Source organism: Podarcis erhardii (genome assembly GCF_964252035.2).
Source record: "Podarcis erhardii genome assembly, chromosome: 2".
Taxonomy (NCBI): Eukaryota; Metazoa; Chordata; class Lepidosauria; order Squamata; family Lacertidae; genus Podarcis; species Podarcis erhardii.
The window spans coordinates 74,380,077-74,398,313 of NC_138498.1; the positions used below are offsets into that span (position 1 = coordinate 74,380,077).

The 18,237-nt window shown below is 42.2% G+C and overlaps 1 protein-coding gene across 1 annotated transcript in view; it reads left to right on the forward strand.

Moving 5' to 3' along the window:
* DOCK3 (dedicator of cytokinesis 3) overlaps positions 1 to 15,010 on the forward strand; it is a 141,689-nt gene extending 126,679 nt beyond the window's left edge. The window contains 6 exon segments of the mRNA XM_081850458.1: positions 3,484 to 3,575; positions 3,577 to 3,603; positions 4,553 to 4,640; positions 11,247 to 11,369; positions 12,042 to 12,124; positions 13,417 to 15,010. Of these exon segments, the coding sequence (XP_081706584.1) occupies positions 3,484 to 3,575; positions 3,577 to 3,603; positions 4,553 to 4,640; positions 11,247 to 11,369; positions 12,042 to 12,124; positions 13,417 to 13,923 (920 nt within the window). The 3' untranslated portion in view covers positions 13,924 to 15,010.
* Positions 15,011 to 18,237: the final 3,227 nt, after the last annotated feature.

An 18,237-nucleotide genomic window follows, 5' to 3' on the forward strand; every position in this document is an offset into this window, starting at 1 on the left:
GTGTTCGCTGCATGAATACATTGACGTGTGAAGGGGAGATGGTATCTCTCACCAAGTATTCAATCTGGATGTTTGCCAGATAGACACTAGCTGTCATTTCCTTAGATTATGTCTATCACATTTCTCAGCCTGGAGAGAATACAAAGCCTCCCAAGTAAATATACTTAAAAGACCATTTGGAGCCTCTATTTAGTTGTGGCTTAGTGCGTTTTGAAGGTGGTCCCCTGCTGTGAACTCATAGTAGGAGCTGTCAGGTCAATGTTGCTGTTTAGTTTAGACTTCTCCTTTTCTCTGCTTGGACAGCAAGTCACAGCTGTTTAATCAGCACTGAATACTAATAGCATTTAAACATTGGACTTCGATGTTAAAACAAGCTCCTAGAAGGTTCAGCAAAGATGAACAAATCAGTTCATATTTGGGTTACATGCAAATTATTTAGAAATTTCAGCAGTGCAGTCTTCTGCATGTTTACTCAGAATTAAGTCTTATATTGAATGGTACTTACTCTCAGGTAAGTGGGCATTGGATTACAACTTTAGAATTTATAGTAATTCACAATACTTTTATGAGATACCACAAGATTGGTTCTTTAATTTGTGACAGACCAACATACTACCCCACTCAAAGTTAGTATTTATATGGCACTTTTTCATAGTAGTTAAAGTAATTCATATATAATATTATGGCAGTAATTCTTATATCACTCTGTAAAGTGAGTGTGAGGATCCTGTGGCCCTCTAGATGTTGCTGGAAGCCATGCAAGTTGTAGTTCAACAGTATATGGGGAGCCAAAGGTTCCCTACTCCTGCTGTAAAGTAAACCATCATTTCCCCTACATTGCATGACAGGGTAGTGGGAATTTAGACTGAGATAGTGGGATTGTCACAGCGTCACATGACAAGGGCATTGCCCATCCCATTGGCTCCAGCATCCCACGATGCAAATAGGCAGCTCTAAAAATTCAGTCTTTGTTGTAATTTATACTGCATTTCTTTCCTCAAGATCCTGTGATGAGACTTGCCAGTTCTCCATACGCTTTGTTTTCCCTTCTGAAAAATTAGTTCAGGTTGAGAGTAATATTGTTCTGATGGAAATTATTACCAATGAACATCATAGGCATCCCCGGTACAACGTGGTTTTACAAACAGTGACACTGAAGTTCAATTTTGAGTGGTAATCCTGCAACAGATCTTGCTCTTGTGAAAGGTTTCATGTTATTCTCCTGCAAGACTTGGAGAAGAACTGTGATTGCACAGCTGCATCACTCAAAGCCTTCTCTTAATAAATGAAAACACAGTGGATTGTATCCAGTGCTGTCCTTACATTTACAGAAAGCTGTTTGATCCAGTGGGAATTTCCAAGAACGTTAGGGAGGGAGGGGATTTTTTTCTTATTTCCTCTTCCATTCCCAGTGCTCCCTTCCAGTCTGCTCTAGGGGCTTAGGGTACACACTTGAACAGTGCAGGACATGATATGGGGGCTGCAAGGGAAAGGGGACATTTAGGGGAATTACCTCCCTCCCCATTCTATGCATGGAAGTCTTTGAGCGATCAAATCACCTTTTGTGAATAGAAGACACCACTGGATACAACTCACAGTCAGGCTAGTATCCTTTTTAGCACATCTATGGTTAGGGAGGAGTAGACTCACTGTTCCTCAGTAGAGAGACCATACTTCCAGTTATTAAGTTTTGAGGGACAAACAAGGAAGGTTCTTGTTCTCGTGTCTCCTTTTGGACTTTTTAGGGAATCTGATTGCCCACTGGTGCAGGGAAATGTTGGGTTTTCGGCGTTTGAGTATCAAGGTACCACTGTACTTCAAAGGCAGAGCACACCATTCCAAATGTGGGACTGCTGCTCTTTGCTGCATGTTTGCTGTAAGCATGTCATCTGGAAATACACACTTCGGATGTGCACATGTATGCATTGTGTAAAGAAGCACTAGACTAATGGGCTTTCAGCAGGTCAGTTGCATATTTTGAAGTTGTCCATAAGCACCTGAATGAAACAACAAACACAGCCACCACCATGATACCCTACCTGCAGATAGACATATTAACAAACAAACAAAAAAGAGTGGATGTATGACTTTTGTCTACCAAGATACTATTCCGACAAGCTTGGCTGAACAGGTAGAATTTCCAAAGATCTTGACAGTTACAAATAAGTAACGTGATTTTACACGATTTTCTTTAACTTTTAAAAGAGCTTTTGACAAATACTGCCCTCTGTTGATGACTTGAAGTCACATAATTAATAGAAAAGCTTTCAGGAAACAATTGTTGTCAACCATGTTAGATGAGCAGCAAAGGTATTGTTTTCATGTGTTTTTCCAAATTGATGGTACTCAACAGCTTCATATGTATTTCTAGGATAAATTGAGAATATATTTTAAAGGGGGAAATCAACAATGTGCTTTGGTGCCATAATACATTTACTGGTGCTCCTAAAAGATCAGTATTTTATATTTTGTGATGCAGGAAGTAGGACTATCTGTGATATGTATGTGAGCAAAAGAGACAGTATAAAACATTAATGCTTACCTAAATGAACATTGTGAATGATAGGATGGTCAGATTATTTGTGTTCTGTGTTTGTGGTGAAAACATTTAATCATACAGTGGAGTTTGAATTTCTTTGAGCTTAATAACTTGAGGGAAACTCTAGAAAGTGTGAAGGTTTCTCCTGTACTGCTAACTATATTGTTTCTTCCTTTTGTGCTAAATCTCAGTCTATGACCTGCATGCCATGCTTCCGTTCATGTGAAATCTGTACCAACTAGAAATAACACTTGTGTTTAATATTATTTGTGTGTGGTCAGATATTATTTGTGTGGTCATAGAAAGTTTGCAGAGGGGACCATGTGCATCAGATTCTGCACATTAATGCATCCAGTAGGGGAGAGAGTTTCCATTGTTATCATTACCTTAGGCAGCTGTGCATTTCAACCAGTACCATAATGAGTAGGATTTCCCCCATCAAAGATCATAATGCACTGATACACTATGCAGTGCCCAAACAAACATTCATCAAAATGGCAATATATGTCAATAGGAATCAAAACCCTTATGGGATAGAGATATATTGAGAAGCTTTGTGTTCTCATATTCTCATACTAAGCATAACTGCTTGTTAATTACACAGTTTGTGGAAGCACACTTCTTATGTTCTTACACCAGCAGTGTAGGAATGGATCTACCAAAGGCAGTTTTATTTTGGTAACATGGGGCTTTCAGAATGCATTCATTGACCTGCTAAGCGGTATGCTACAGACCCAGCAGCTTGTCTGTGTTGCTGTTTTTGTTATGCACTGAACTCTAGAGCAGTGATTCCTGTGTGCCAGTTAAGCTCATTTCCATTGTGCGCTAAAATGTTATGTTTCATAGTTGTGACTCATACATCTTAGGAAGACTAGGGGACTGGGCCAAAGAGCATCTCTGTTGTGTTTTGTCATGTGTACGTGATTGTTCTCACTTGTTTACAGGCTCTCCCTCTCTACCAGATAAGTATCGTCATAATCGGGAGCTGATGATGTTATTACCGATGCACCGAGACCGACCTAGCAGTGCCATGTACCCCTGCAGCTATCATGGAAAATGGACAGGTAACGATTTCAGTATTGCTGTTTTTTCTGAATGTGCCAGGACATGAAATTAGCAAACAGATCCATTTTTCTGGACAGGAAAGGACAAATGTTTTGGAAATGGGAACTAATGGGAAGGAGGAACTTGCAGGTTACCTTACTTGGCAGGATAACTGTCCCCAGTCAGCTAGCCCACCTTTCCTGTCTGTCTTCCCTTCAGAAAAAGAGAGCGGGGGGGGGGGGGGGAGAAAGGGGTTCTGAATCCCATAGCTAGGATTCATGTGGGTGAGGTGAGTCAGGAAGGGAGATGGCTTTAGTGATTCCTGGCCAAAGGAGTAGCAGAGTAGCCAGCTGGTGGACATTTTAAACAGCAGGCCTCAGCACACAGGGCTGGCAAGGCTGGGATTACCCTAGTCATAATGCACTAAAAATCCCAGGCAAAACTTCTTGGCAATAACTGAGGGCAGACAGGCCCATGCCTTTGACCAGCACCTGTATCATTGTACCTGTCAGCTTCCTGAGCAAATTCAATAAAAGAAATTGCAGCTTCTGCACCCTGAGCATGTGCTCCTCTCAGGGAGATCTGTAGAGCAGCCACTTTGGGGGGGGGGGTTGGAGGGTGTTCCTGCTCATTCCAGTCCAGTCTCAGTCTTGGGAGGTCCTTCCAGCAGAGGAATCAAGTTATACCCTAACCCCTGTCTCTTACTGGTGGAAGGGGCTTAACTGGAAAGTTCTCCAATGCCCTTCTTACTCTCCCTAGAGCATGATATTTATGGTAAAAAAATTATTCTGCCTTCATTCAAATTATTATTATATAGTCATAATAACATAGGCACAGAGATTGCCCTTGTAACATAAAACAAATGTAAACAATCAGATATCTTGTGAATCTTATTGGAGATATCAAACAGCATAGTTGCAAACTGTTGTTTAAGAAGTGCAAGTATTTGTTGCCTTTCTTCTCTCTTAGCACCCAAACTTCCAGCGAGCCTTGCTCCAGCAAGTGATTGGACCGTGCAAACCCTGCAGCGATCCCAATCTTTCTGTTGCTGAAAAAGGTATTCCGTGCCCTATTTTATATTATTTACTTATGACACTTATTTCAGGCATTGCTTTTTGCTGCTTTGCTGGATCCAGAATCTACAGCTAGCGCTGAATGCTGTAGCACGGTTGCTGACATGAGCAAGACTCTGCTCAGAGATCTGCATTAGTGGGTGAAGTTCAAGGTGCTAGTATTGGCCTATAAAGCCCTAATCACTTGGAAGCCAGTTTATTTACAGGATCTCCTTACTTCATATGTACCCACTTGACCTCTCTTGACCCACTTGCAGAACTTGTAAGAAATTGCTTTTTTAGCGCGGCAGGACCTAAACTTTTGCACTCCCTGCCAATTTACATCAGGTTGAGTGGTGGCTTAGCTGTGTACTTTCTGATGCCTGCTTAAAACTTTTTTGTTAAGCTAAACCTATCCAGATGTACATATATTGAATAAATTGTTTTCAACCCTTTTTTTTTTTAGTTTGCTGCTGGTTTAAATTCTATGACCCGCCCTGAGACCTCCGGGTATAGGGCGGTATATAAATTCAGTAAATCAAATACATAAATAAATAAATTATTTTTTAAATGTTTTAATTACTTGTTTTTAACTACTTTGCTGATAATTTTAATATTTCTTGTCAGCCCTTAGAGGTTTTGTTGCAGTCAAGCAGTATATAATTTTTTGTTAAATACTATTAATTAATTAATTTTATTGTCTCGTTTTATGTTCATTCAAAGTGTTCTTATCACTATAATCTCTTAAAACCATGTGTATTTAGAACAAGCAGTTAATCACACAGCAACTGCCCAATCCATATATACTCCTAGCAGAATATATACATTTGTGACTGCCCAATCCATTTATACTCCTAGCAGAATATATACATTTGCGAGTCATGTTTCAAATATGACAATCTCCTTCCTGCATAGAGATTATCTACATAAAGGGAAAATTTCAGTTATGAAGCAGCACTTTGGAAAGGTCAGTAATCCATAGGCCAGGGGTGGCCAACTCTCAAGAGACGGCAATCTACTTTCAGAATTAAAAACTGGCAATGATCTGGGTCAGCTCTAAATTGTTGAACTTTTTTTAGGGAGGAGAAAGGCCCCATTTTTAGTGGTTAAAAAACAGCTTTTTTGGAGGGAAAGGTTCCATTTTTGTGGGGTTTAAAGGCAAGGGACAAAGGGGTAACGTCACTCACAAAAAGATCGCTATGGATGAAAACAGCAGCACAGAGAAAGCTCTGTCTTCCCTTCCAGAGATCAAACAATGGAGGGCGGTGCGGGGGGGGGGGGCAGGGCAGGAGTCAGTTTTAGGGACACTAAGGAAAGGGAGCCAGAGATCGACCGCGATCTACCAAAACCTCACGGGGATCTATCAATAGATCTACCAATAGATCTACCATGATCGACCTGTTGGACATCCCTGCCATAGGCCATTGGAAGGGGAGTTGGTGTACATATCAACTGCACAACATATACAGCTGAAGATGCTTGGAATGCTCTCCCTAACCGGCTGAAAGCACATGTTTGGGTAAACCTGGAGACCTGTCACTTTCCCTTTTTTACACTGATTTTTCTTGACAGTAGAGTGACATTGAACACCTTAAAGCAAAATCTTTTCAATTATAGCTTCTCTGCTGATGAATCTAATCACTGAAGACAAACTCTGCAGCCGATGGTTTGGCCACTACAGGACAGCAGGGACTTTCAAAGATAGTTTAAGCATGAGCTAAGCCTTTATTTGGGATAAACCATCCAATATCAAAATTGCACATCAGGTTTTCCAAGCATTTTAGTCTAAATTACGATAGACACAGCAGGGAGGAGGGTATCGAATTTGCCATCAGTTAAGATATTCCATGTTTTGTTTCTGGTTTTCATGTGTATTCTATACAGGTGGTGACCTTCAGATAGATAGTGATCAGTTTAGAGCAGTTTCAAAGCATGCACACAACTTGCTCATCCAGTGGCAGCAGCAGGAAGTCAGTACGTATAGGCTGAGCGAAAATGATGCCTGCTACGGACTCAAAAACTGTGGATTTAGGTTCTCAGTGAGAACAGAATAAGAAGGTTTGTTAAACAAATAGTGAATGGTAGCTTCATAACAAGGTGAATGTTGGGATGGGAAACATAATTAATTCATTGTGGGGGTTATAGGCCCCACATAAACTATAATCCACAGCATTCTCCTCTACAACCAAGGCTGATGTATACTTTTTACCAAGTCTTGTGTCAAAACTCCCCTGTCGGTGAGATTCTGTTTGATGTTTGGCAGTAAAATCAATGTTAAGGAAAGGTCTGGGCAAAGTCTTGGTGATTGTTTTCATTGCTATAGTTTTTTTTAAACCTCTTATTTTCTGTTTGACTGCTACCATGAATTTTATAAGTGTGTTACCTTTATCAGGAAAATGCAACTCTTTTCTACTTGTTTTGTCTCATTAATGTATAAGGAATTTTGTTTTGTTTTTTGTTTTAAAAAAAGGTTTGGGACCAGAGGAAAACAAACTTACCTCATCTTGGTCATCGCGGCACAGTAACAGGCTCTGTTCTGCATACTGAAATGTCTGTTCCTTGTTCTTTGTTACTGCTTCCTTCATCCTGCTTTTTTAAAAAAAAATCTGTAGTCTAAAAGATATCTTCTTGGTCTCCTAATAATGCTAATCTACCTAAACTGCTTTCCCATTTCCAGTGAAAGGTCAGCAGAGTAAGTTGATTGCTCCACCTAGTGGTTACAAGGCAGACAGCAACCTTTTGGGAGATAGGACTCCCAGCAAGAATCCAGTTCTGCTCCTGCCATTGGTCGCTACTGCTCTCGCTGATCTTTCAGGTTTTCTCTCTGAATTTCTTCTGTGACAGAAAAGGGAAAAAATAGAAGTTAATAATAGTCCTCTTTCCCTGTGGCCATGTTCCCCTTTGTTTCCCTACACTCCCCTGAAGGAGTTGTGGTGATTGCTCCTTTAAAGAAGGCTACTAAGGCAGAATGGGAGAATTCCCCAAATATTAAAAAGCTGTACCTATTGTGAATACATTTTACACCTTGGAAACTGAATTCACTGACTCCCTTAAAACCCCTAGCATGTATTGTCCTATTTCTCTCTTAGTTTCTGAAAATCTACTTCCCAGAGGTGGGGATTCACAATTCAAGGACACCACTGAATGCAGATTGAACTATGCAATCCATAAAACACATGAAGCCCCCACCCTGCCCATTAGAGCAGCACGAACAGCCTCTGTTTTTATCTAAACATCTATAAGATAAGCTCTTAGATGAGCCCATCAAACCAGGATACAAGTTGCACATGTCAAACCCTACTAAAAATCCATTGCTCAGCTGCCTTCATAGCAGATGCTACTATGGATACCTCTCAATGTGCTTCTTGAGCCCTTGTAGCAGATGTGGTCACCAGATGCACTTAATGCTCAAACACTGGGATGTAGACACTCTTATGTCAGCCTCTCCATCGCGTCATATGCAGGAGGCAAGCTTCTGAGGGAGGATGCCCTAAAGGACATCTTAGTCTAGATGACAAGTGGAAGGTATTGCTAGCATACAAGACGGACAACAAGCGGCAGAATAGGCACCGTTCTCCACATTTCTACAATCAGTCCTTTTAGAACTACTGATGAGTTCCTGGTCAGTTAAAAAAAAAAGCCGTATCTCCCCAACTTATCACCTAATACATTTTGGAGAACTCCTGTACACCACCAAAAGCCTCATCTCCTTAGCCCTGGAAAGATTTCAGAAAGCAAATCTGCAGTACAGCTTTAGCCAGTGTGGTGTAGTGGTTAAGAGCGGTAGTCTCGTAATCTGGGGAACCGGGTTCGCGTCTCCGCTCCTCCACATGCAGCTGCTGGGTGACCTTGGGCCAGTCACACTTCTTTGAAGTCTCTCAGCCCCACTCACCTCACAGAGTGTTTGTTGTGGGGGAGGAAGGGAAAGGAGAATGTTAGCCGCTTTGAGACTCCTTAAAGGGAGTGAAAGGCGGGATATCAAATCCAAACTCTTCTTCTTCTCTTCTTAGCCCTCATTCACGCCAATATAATGGTGGTGGCACATGTCCTTGGCCTCTGCGTCTCAGCAACTCCTTGGGTGAAGCACCATGCTTGGCCCCTCCAGTGGGCCCTACCGCCATTTCCGAAAAACATTGCCCTCGGCAGGTGCCTTCACATCAGGCTGTCACCCCAGCTCCATGACAGCCTGCAATGGTGAACTGACCTAGTCATCTTGAGGAGGGACTCCCCATTCCAGGACTCCCAGCAAATGATAATACCTTCAGATGCCAGACTCGTCTGTTGGGGCACACATTGCAGGGATCTCTCAGTCCAGGGCCAGTGGTCTGCAGCAGAATCCTCCATGAGCATCAACTGGCTGGAGCTTTGAGCCACCCACATAGCCCTTCTGCACCTTGCACAACATCTCTCTCTCTGGAACATGTATGTACATCTGGACAGACAATACCAAAGCCAAATGAAACATCAACAGGCAAGGTTCAGCTTGATCCCCGAATCTGCAGCAAGAAACAACCCTCCTCTTGGACTAGGCAGGGATCAACATTCAATCAGTCACAACTACTGAACACATATACGGACTTAAGAACACTCGGGCAAACCAGGCAGAGTGGAGCCTGAAGCCCCACTTGTTTTCCAACTACTCCAGCAAAGCTTCAGCCAATGCAAAATCAATCTCTCTATATCTAATAGGGATTGCCAACTTCCACAATTCTTCACCAGGTTTCTCACCCCATCAGTGGAGGCCTGGAGCACTCTGCTCTCCCCCTGGCCACAGGGTCAACTCTATGCTTTCCCTCCAACTCCCATACTCCCATGGGTCCTCAGGAAAATCAGGGAAGAAAAGGCAAGAGTGCTCCTCATCACTCGGTTCTGGCCACATTGTCCTTGGTTTCCGCAGGTACTGAGCCTAGCACTCTCCTCTCTGTGGCAACTCCGCCAAATACTGGACATCCTAATTCAAGGTCTGATCCTTCACCCAGATCCTGCCTGGTTGCATCTGACTGCATGGTTTTTGACCAGAGATGGCTGACAGATGGATCTCACTCCAGACATCATAGATATTCTGCTGCACTGTGGAAAGTCTTTGACTCTACATATCTACCAATTCACCTGGAAATCTTTCCTCCTGAGGTGCTCTACTGAAGGGTGTAAAGTCAATAACTCTGGTATCTACCATCTTAGAATTCCTTCAAGATGACCAGAGAAAAGGCCTGAAGCCCAGTGTGCTAAAACAACAGGCAGCGGTGGTCTCCTCCATTCTCTCAAGGCTGCACTCCCCTTCCTTCTCCTCTCACCCACTCCTGAAACACTTTCCCCAGGGAGCATCTCTTAAATGCCCTCTAACTTTCCATAGATTCCCCTTCTGGGACCTTCACAGGGTTCTCTCTGTGCTTCAACACCCTCTTATTTTTAACCTCTCAGCAAGGTGGCTCCTTTCTTTGAAAATGGTATTCCTCATCGCAATCACCTCAGCCTGCAGAGTCTCTAAGTTGAATGCTCTTTCTGTTGCCAAACACCTCTGTGTCTTCCATAGAAGCAGAGTAGTGCTAAGGACTGAGACCCCCAAGTGTCTCCTGCAGATTCCATCTCCGGAAGGAGATGGTTCTTCTCTCCTTCTGTCCATCCCTACTCCATCCTCTGGAAAAGGCCTGACATTCCCTGGACGTCTGCAGAACCCTGAAGATTTACACTGGTGGAACTAAAGCCCATAGGCTAACTGAAACCCTGTTTGTATCCTTCTACCCACCCTCACCAGGCAGGAAGATGTCCTCTTCCACCCTTTCTAGGTGGATCAGGGCATGTATAGCCTGGCCTAAGAGGTGCAGTGGTCTTCAGCACACCATGGCTCATTCCACAAAAGCCACAGCAGCCAGGGGTATGTTTTCCTCTCCTGCTTTTCTACAGGAGATCTGCAGGGCAGCTACTAGGGCAGCACCCAGGACCTTCACCAAGCACTGCCCCCTGGATTCCTAGGCACCCTCAGACGCAGCTTTGGGCAGAAGGGCTCTCGCTCCTCTCGCTATGACTTCCTGAAGCTGCACACTCTCCTTAGAAAGATTAGCTGCTGTGCGTCCTGCTGACCCTTTCACTGGAAATGGGGAAAAGTACAGTTGTACCTCCCTGAAATGTAGCTTTCCATTTCTTGATGAAAGGCCAGCAGACCCTGCCCTAGTTGGTTTGGCTGCAGGATTCTTGTCATTAGCACAGTCACATTGACATTAGGAGGTAGCATGTTTTTTTCTTCTTTCTATTCTTACACTCCTGGCTGTTGAGCTTGGCGAGTCTGCATCCTGGATGGATGCATGCTGGGAGTCCTACCTCCCAAAATGTTGCTGTCTGCCTTGTGACCGCTAGGTGGAGCCATCGCCCCACTCTGCTGACCTTTCACTAGGAAATGGGGAAACTACACTTCAGGTAGGTACAACTCATATTTTTCTCATGATCAAGAAGTGCACAGTTCTCTTACCACTCGCTGCCTTCAGAGCAGGACATAACCTAACAGCTTGGGGCCAGTCCCAAAACTCACTTGATTCAGTGAGTTTAAAAAGTCAGCCTTCAGTCCCATCAAATATTACAGCATTACCCAAATTCAATCTGTTTCCATCCTTCAGCTGTTCCAGCAGCACCAAGCAGCTGGAGTCTGGACAGCGGAACCAGAGAGGCCTTGCCATTCCTGTCTACTCATGTTGGGAGCATCCTGGCCCCACCAGTACCTCCCCGAAGCCTGCCCCATGGTAAGGAAATGGCCAGTAGGTCTGCAGAAGAAATCCTGCACTAATGCCCAATTAAACCATGTGAAAGCAAACAGTGCCACCTGTTTGCCTTCTGAAAAATGAAAAAGGAGTAAAAGGAAGAGAAGGCTACACCAACTCTCTTGGCTGATGATTTCATAAATCTTTAAAAACCAAAAAAAGCAGTACTCTAAATGTGCTTTGGGACTGGAATTGGGCTTATGAGTGATGTACACTAGCCCAGTGTCTTGCTAAAAGCCGTACAGTACAATTCCATGCATGTTTACTCAGAAGTAAGTCACATTGAGTTCAATGGGACTTACTACAAGGTTAGCGTGTATGGGATTGCAGCCTAGGTTTAACAAATAAAACATTGAGCTCTAGTTATTGAAGATAAATTAAGGTTTCAGATATTTAATGCTAAAGAGCCTGTTGTCTTGCCACGGGAGCCTTGATATGATAACTGCGTGTGTTACACTGTGTTGCTGCCTTCATTTGCTGTTTGTTGTGTACATTGAGTTACAATTTACCATGTAAAATAATTGGTTTCTAGGAAACTGACACTGCACTATCAGGACATATCTGTCTAACTAGCATCACAGGACATTTAAGAGTTGGAAATGCTATTTCTGACTTACTGCTCGCAGACAACTTTTTCCATTTATCTCATTTAAGGTCACTACTCGCTGCATTTTGATGCCTTCCATCACCATCTTAATGATGCCCCCCCAGCACTGCCTGCACGGACGCTACGTAAGGTAAAACTATATCTCAAATTGCAGAACCACCCTCTGATTCAGCCAGCATACTGAGAGCAATTCTGTAATCCACCTCTTTGTTTATTTATACTGATTTACTCTACTGTACGCCCTGTGATATTACCGGGAGATTTATCACCTTGCTAAACTTGATGAGGTGGGAAAGGGTGTTTCTCCTGCTTGCTTATTTAAAACAGTTAAAAGATCCTCAAGCTGTTATAGCAGTGTGTGGTAAGCCCACATTTCCTGAGAGTTAGGGTACTCTGAAAGCAGCAAGGGGAGCCTTTTCAAAGCACTTTCCCTGATTGACTTTCAAAATGCTCTTCCTATTTAAGCATGGGTCTCCTTTGAAAGCGTAGATCCATCCAGAGCCACCCTTTCAAAGCACTCTTCTGTACCTGCTCAAACAGGGAGAACAGAGTGCTTTGAAACCACAGTCTGTGCCAGCAGGAATTGCACTTTCAAAGCACTCTTCTTGCTGCTTTGAGAATGGTCCATCCCCAAAGAAATATGGCCTTAATTCACACTGCTATGAAAAAAAACAAAAGGGGGTTTTTTTAAGTTAAAGAAGCATTGGGAGGCCTCAGCTACTGCTTGAAAACTCTGAGGAAATTTTGCTCATCCACCCCATTTTCAGGGATTTCAGGAAACTGGCAGAATGTGCAGGTTGGTCTATAGTTGAGGGCAGTTAAAGTGTCTGGAGGTAAGGGTGGGGAAATGAAACAGAAGGAATTGGCCTCCTTAATTCCCCAACAGCTATTGTATTCCGGAGGAAAGCTTCTGATTGGCGGGATGTGCTCCTTGAAGTTGTCCTCCCACACTGTTCACCTTACTTCCGGCAGCTATATACAGTAACAGAACAGCAGCCAGCCTCAATCAATCCTGAGCCCTTTAGTACTATAGCACAGCACAGGTTTTAGAAGGGCAGAAGAGAGAAGGAAAGTAGCCTCTTGCAAACCCCAGTACTAAAAGTTAAAAGTGGACATGGAGCGGCACGTGGTACCTGTAAAATCTGTTGCTATGTACATGCACCAATACTCAAAATATTCATCCTGCTCTTACTATGTGAAATTGTAATGATAGAGAGGAATCCTATTCGGAATAAGGGAATTTCCCTTTAAAAAAGGGAAACGTTGACAGCTATGATATTTGTTTATATTTGAACACAAAATCTATAAAACGGTAATTAATGTTCTGTGATCGGTGTGGGACGAATTAACCACGGAAGTGCAGAAATATTTCTTTGTATGTTTTGACATACGTATGAATGTTCTGTGTCGTTTTTTAAACAGTCACCACTTCATCCGATTCCTGCATCACCCACAAGCCCCCAGTCTGGCCTGGATGGAAGCAACTCTACCCTTTCAGGCAGCGCAAGCAGTGGCGTCTCCTCGTTAAGTGAAAGTAACTTTGGGCATTCATCTGAGCCCCCTCCTCGAACAGACACTATGGATTCTGTCCCTAGCCAGGCGTGGAATACTGATGAAGACTTAGAGACACCCTACCTTCCCGTCAGGTATAGTCTCTCAGAGCCAGATGTCCTGGAAACACTCAAATCCCAGCCGTGCCGAAGCCACTCTGCCCCATCGGGAGTCATTCCTCAGGACGCTGTGGACCCTCCAGCTCTACCCCCTAAACCATATCACTCCCGCCTTCCAAACATGGAAAACGAGGAGGGGGTGATCTTGGAGGAGGATGAAAAACACCGGGCGCTACATCGCAAAATTTCCCAGCCAACTAGCGGTGTGAAAGAGGAGCAAGCCAGAGTAGCGTGGGAGCATGGCATCAGTGAGCAGTAGGCAGAAGTGTGAGAGAAGACGGTTTGCATGATCATTCCAGGTCTGTGAAACCAGAAGACAGATGTACAATAAGGAGGCTTCAGAGAAAAGAAAAGTGAACTGCTTTATTCTCTGCTGCAGAGAGTTAATGACTGGAGCCAGAGATTGGGCCAGCATGTGCAGTTGCTGCTTTCCTTTTTATTTAATTTTATACTTTTAAGATTTTTAGTGTTTTGGGGTTTTGTCTATTTTTTTGCAGTGGGTGCTTCATTCCTTCTACAGTTTATCAGACAGCAGGAAGTGATATTAGCTATAGACACTTGCAGAAACTGAAAAGCATTAGGATTTTGAGGGGAGGGGGGATGTGGCATGGAATATTTACAAGCTTTCCTTCCAGTTTTGAGATGCGCACAAGTTTTGAAGCAGTTGCACTAGGAATGTGTTTATTTGCTGTAGTAAGTGAATGCTAATTTTGAATTCAGGGATTCTGCGAAGCCAGAAGGTACAGAGTTTTAAAGGCACTGAAGAAATGAGATGTTCCAGGCTTGAGGCATATAAACTTATTTTGCAATGGTCTCCTTGCATTGCCTCAGGTGTGCTGAAGCAATCTAACCAGTGCTGACTGGCTGCCATTTCTATTTTAAGGCATCATTTCACACAAACTCTTCTTGGCTTGGCAGAGACTTTTTGATTTCCTGCTTTTTCCATTGTTATTCATCTGTATTTATTGATGCTACAGTATGAGGGAAACGGCTAACCATGGGACTTATAGCCCATTCCTGGCCTCCCCATGCCTCGGGTTTTTGGCATTAGCATTTTAATTCCAGTCCAGGAAGTTGAGGAGGAGTATCTTATGTCAGAAACTAAGCTAGAATAAAAGGAAGGCTTGAGCACACGCCTGACAGTTGCTTTAAGGCTGACGATCTTGCATAGTCCAAACTACTCTCTGTTGTTGTACCATCCTCCTCACCCCAGAAAAGAAAGCCTCTCATTGTTGCATTGCTATTGGACAAGATCACTTCCAGTTACTTGTTCCAGTGTCATAGAAATACAGTGGTCTTCAGAAAATGTCCACTAAGTAAAAATTGTAGAAGCGGGTGGAGGGGGGGGATATTTTTATCCTTTTTAATAAAAAGTTTCTGAAATGTTTACAAAGGAGACGACTAAGGGTGTGCTATGGTGTGTAAAATCATGATTGACTGTTAGGGAACCTAAGGAATGGGGCGTTGCTTATATTTATATTCAAGAACCAGTGCAGCCAATTAACATGCCATAGTTGAACATTTTAACCAAAGGAACTGTGGGGCAAGCTGCCATGAACTATATGAGTTAGAAATGTAGCTAAGTTTGGGAAAGGAATATTAACACATATTAAGCAATACGGCAAGGATTTGCATATTCAAATGAATAATGCAAGATAACAATACTTGAAAGTTGTTAGGGTTTTAGTCAGCATTTTTTAAATCCATGTCATCCCAACACCTTAATAATGGCAAAGTTATATTTAATCAAGATCCAGTTTTGCTGCCCTTCCCACTGGTGGCTAAAAAAAAATATGAATCTGTTTATTTTTACAATTTTTGTAGTGATACCCAGAAGCACATTATGAAATGTTTTATACTAAATGAGAAATCAGCACAGAAAATGTAAAGGATTGACTCCATTTCCAAAACAGCCAATGACAGAAACATACAGAAGCTCAAATTCCTGGTTTCACTCTTCAATCAGTCACTATATATATTATAAAGAAACAAACAAAAAAATATACCGTATGTACCTTGTATGACTGAAATGGCTTTTTTCTGAGGTAAGCTGCTAATGTATTTTCCCCCAAGCTCTGTCCAATGTAAACACACAGTAGTTCCGTCCTTATATTTTAACGAAACACCATGGCATTAAAAACTTGCCTAGTTTTATTTTTGAGTTTGCACTAGATAGAAAATACATTTGTATTGCCTCTTTCCTTTGATCCACAACCATCATTTCCCTCTCTTAAGTCAAAGTGGCTTTGCAGTGCCATCAGAAAGAAGTATCTCCTGTCAGGCACAATTTAAATGCAGGTCCTATACTTCCAGTTAAGAATAGAATGTCAAACATAAATGTTACCCACTTAGAGCTCCAGGAAGGTTTTTTTTAAAAGGCGTAACATCTTTTTTAGAGACTAGCAGTACAAACCTATGGATTTTCTCCTTATAGTAGGTTGCTTAGAGGATTGCAACCCGCAGTATAGCTAGGGTGTTTGCTGTTGGTACCTGAAAGCAGGTTGTTGTTGTTTTTACAAGTAAGGTAATGAATTGGCAGGTGTAAGCAAATATCAGCTACTTTCATAACACTCAACCTTCAGATTCCATTGAGGGAAGCAAATTTAGATGTAGTAACTGAAGCTTTCCAATTTCTAAATAATGTTTGGTGTGCTTTAGTGGCTTTCTAAAAGGAAGTTCTCTATGTGTGTACATGGATGCAATTTTAAAATGAGTTTCAACTGTATTGCAGTTGGCGAGAACTTAGCATCCGATAAATCAGGATGCATTTCCAGTTGCTGAATTGGGTATCCTATGCTGCATTACTAAAATTACTTACTAGATATTCAGGCCACCAGCACAAGCCCCATTGAGAGGGGGGAATATGTGCTGACATGGCTTTGAAAGCCAACCTATAAAAAGCAACATAATAATTTAGTTGGACACAGACAGGAAAAATGGAAACATATCTTTGGACAACAAAGTAGCACATACAATCATGGTACTTTGGAATAGGTATAAACTGCTCCAAAATATGGTGTTCTTGTCCTTTGCCTGAAGTAGAAGGAAGGTTTAAAGACATTAATTGGATTTTGTTGCCATAGCAAAGATATAGGGATTCTTTCCCTCACAAACATCCCTACACTCATTTTTCCCCCTTTACTCTGTAAAAGGGGACTAAATCATATCTTTCCTAAGGAAGAACGAGTGAGCAGGAAATTTAGGGAGGTGATATCATGTTGCTTAATTTGTTTCCCCATCACGTTTCATGTAAATATCCCACGAATGCTGTGTATTTGTACAGGAAATTGAGCAAAAAATGTATAGATTGTGATGTCTGACTGGTACTCTGCCCTGTAAATGTATTTTTAACCTATGGCAATCTGTTGTTGTTTAAAACAACGGCAACCACAATCCCTACCCCAACCAGTTCTCTTTTTGTGTATTCATGTTCGGAAAACCTATCATAACTGTAAGGAAAAGCAAACCTTAAAAGGAAAACAAAATATTTGTACCAGAGTCCTAAAGATATTTCATTGTATATATTGTGATAGCATGTTTCTGGAACCAACAAATAAGTGATGTGAATTTTAGGTGTAAATATCTGCTGTTTTGTTTTGGATTTCCCCCCCTTCCCTTCCCCATTCACTCAACTGCTGTGATGTTGAATTAAAAATTAATACTTGATATTAAAAAGCATTGAGCAGATGCTCCAAAGTACCCATGAGATATTTATTCAGATGCCACAATGTATCTTACATATAAAAGCTGGTGCTCAGTAAACTCTCATGATGTTGATCTCCTACAGATTTCCTGTTCAGGTGCTGTCAATTGAAATTACACACCAATAAGTTTAGGGGTGGGAAACTATTGAAAAATCAGGAAAATGGGAAGAATGCTGCAATCTACTTCATAGGGAAATTGATGATATGATCATCTGTTATTAACTAACCGTGTTTTACCCAGCAGTATTCTCCCTTACTAAAAATACTTTCCCCAAGATTTGTGGGTACCATTTTCACTTTTTTTTAAAAAAAAGCATTGTAACCAGTAAATCCCTAGATGATGAAACCTTGTTGCTAGAAGAAAAGGGGATACTTGCTTCTCGCTAGAAAAGGTTTTCATCTTGCTTTATGGGACCCAAAGAGGTAGAATAATCTCACACCTAGTGAACTGAAGGCCCTGCAGAATACTCATGGATTCTCTGACTGGCTTTCTCTAATGTTTTAGCACTCTGTGACAGCCAATTACCACCGTGTGTCCAAGTTCATTGAAATAGCTTGGCCATGCCCCCCCCCCTTTGTTGCCAATCACAAGCTGCATTGGTTTTGCCTTTAGACTCCTCTTCTATCAAAACAGAAACATGCCGTACATCTGAGCAGTAACCACACCAGGAATCAGCTTCTGGAGCTGGGTTTAGAGTGTTGGCAGCAATTTTCCTACTCATGGCAAAACAGTGTAAGGACCAGAATAGGGAATGCCCCATCACACTCACGGCTAATTATTAAACACATAACGAGAATTATTGCAGATAAATTCAGAAGCAGAAAACCATGTGCAACACATGGAAAACAGGCATGCCTAATACCTTTTG